The 571-nt window shown below is 41.5% G+C and overlaps 1 protein-coding gene across 1 annotated transcript in view; it reads left to right on the top strand.

The window, feature by feature from the left end:
• The window catches only part of LOC115242889, a 4,766-nt gene that overhangs the window by 2,528 nt on the left and 1,667 nt on the right, over positions 1-571 (top strand). Inside the window, exon 4 of the mRNA XM_029819482.1 lies at positions 132-378. Within this exon, the coding sequence (XP_029675342.1) occupies positions 132-378 (247 nt within the window). The remainder of the gene's footprint in view (positions 1-131; positions 379-571) is intronic.

Raw genomic sequence — 571 nt, 5'->3', positions numbered from 1 at the left:
TATATATATTTTTTTTTTTTTTTATTTGTTTTTATTCTCATCTCTTGACTCATTGATCTGTTTCTCTATCCGTCGTTTCATTTATTGCTAATTTTTACAGATCAATAAAAAATACTCTATTATATTTACAGGTCAATGTCGGCGTGGCGGCGAGCTCAGGCAGATGGTGACTCCGGTGCGTCGATTTCAGGGCCTCGCAGGTAACTTCGCAGCTGGAAACGTTTCGTCAGCCGGGCCTAGTAATATCAATAATTCCTGCCGAAGCATCGTCGCCCGGTCGACGACGACGACGCCGACACCCGCGCGAATCCATAGCAACGAGAATCGTTCATCGACGCTTAGCGCCGCCCAACTCGCTCAGCTGAACAACATCCCCAAGTAATTAATGAAAACACAAAAAGGTCTACACTAAGAAAAAGAGAAAAAGAGAGAGAGGAGACATTCTGAGAGGAACATGCTCTTCTTATATACAGGGTGACTCACTTATACATATCTATCAGCAGAAAGATCACTTATAAGAGATTCGCCCTCGATTTTGCGAGTTTAATAAAAAAAAAAAAAAAAATATGGC

The sequence above is a fragment of the Formica exsecta genome, unplaced genomic scaffold, assembly GCF_003651465.1.
Source record: "Formica exsecta isolate Colony F162 unplaced genomic scaffold, ASM365146v1 scaffold659, whole genome shotgun sequence".
NCBI lineage: Eukaryota > Metazoa > Arthropoda > Insecta > Hymenoptera > Formicidae > Formica > Formica exsecta.
The sequence above is the reverse complement of the archived record's forward strand: the minus strand, read 5'-3'. Positions and strand labels throughout refer to the sequence as shown.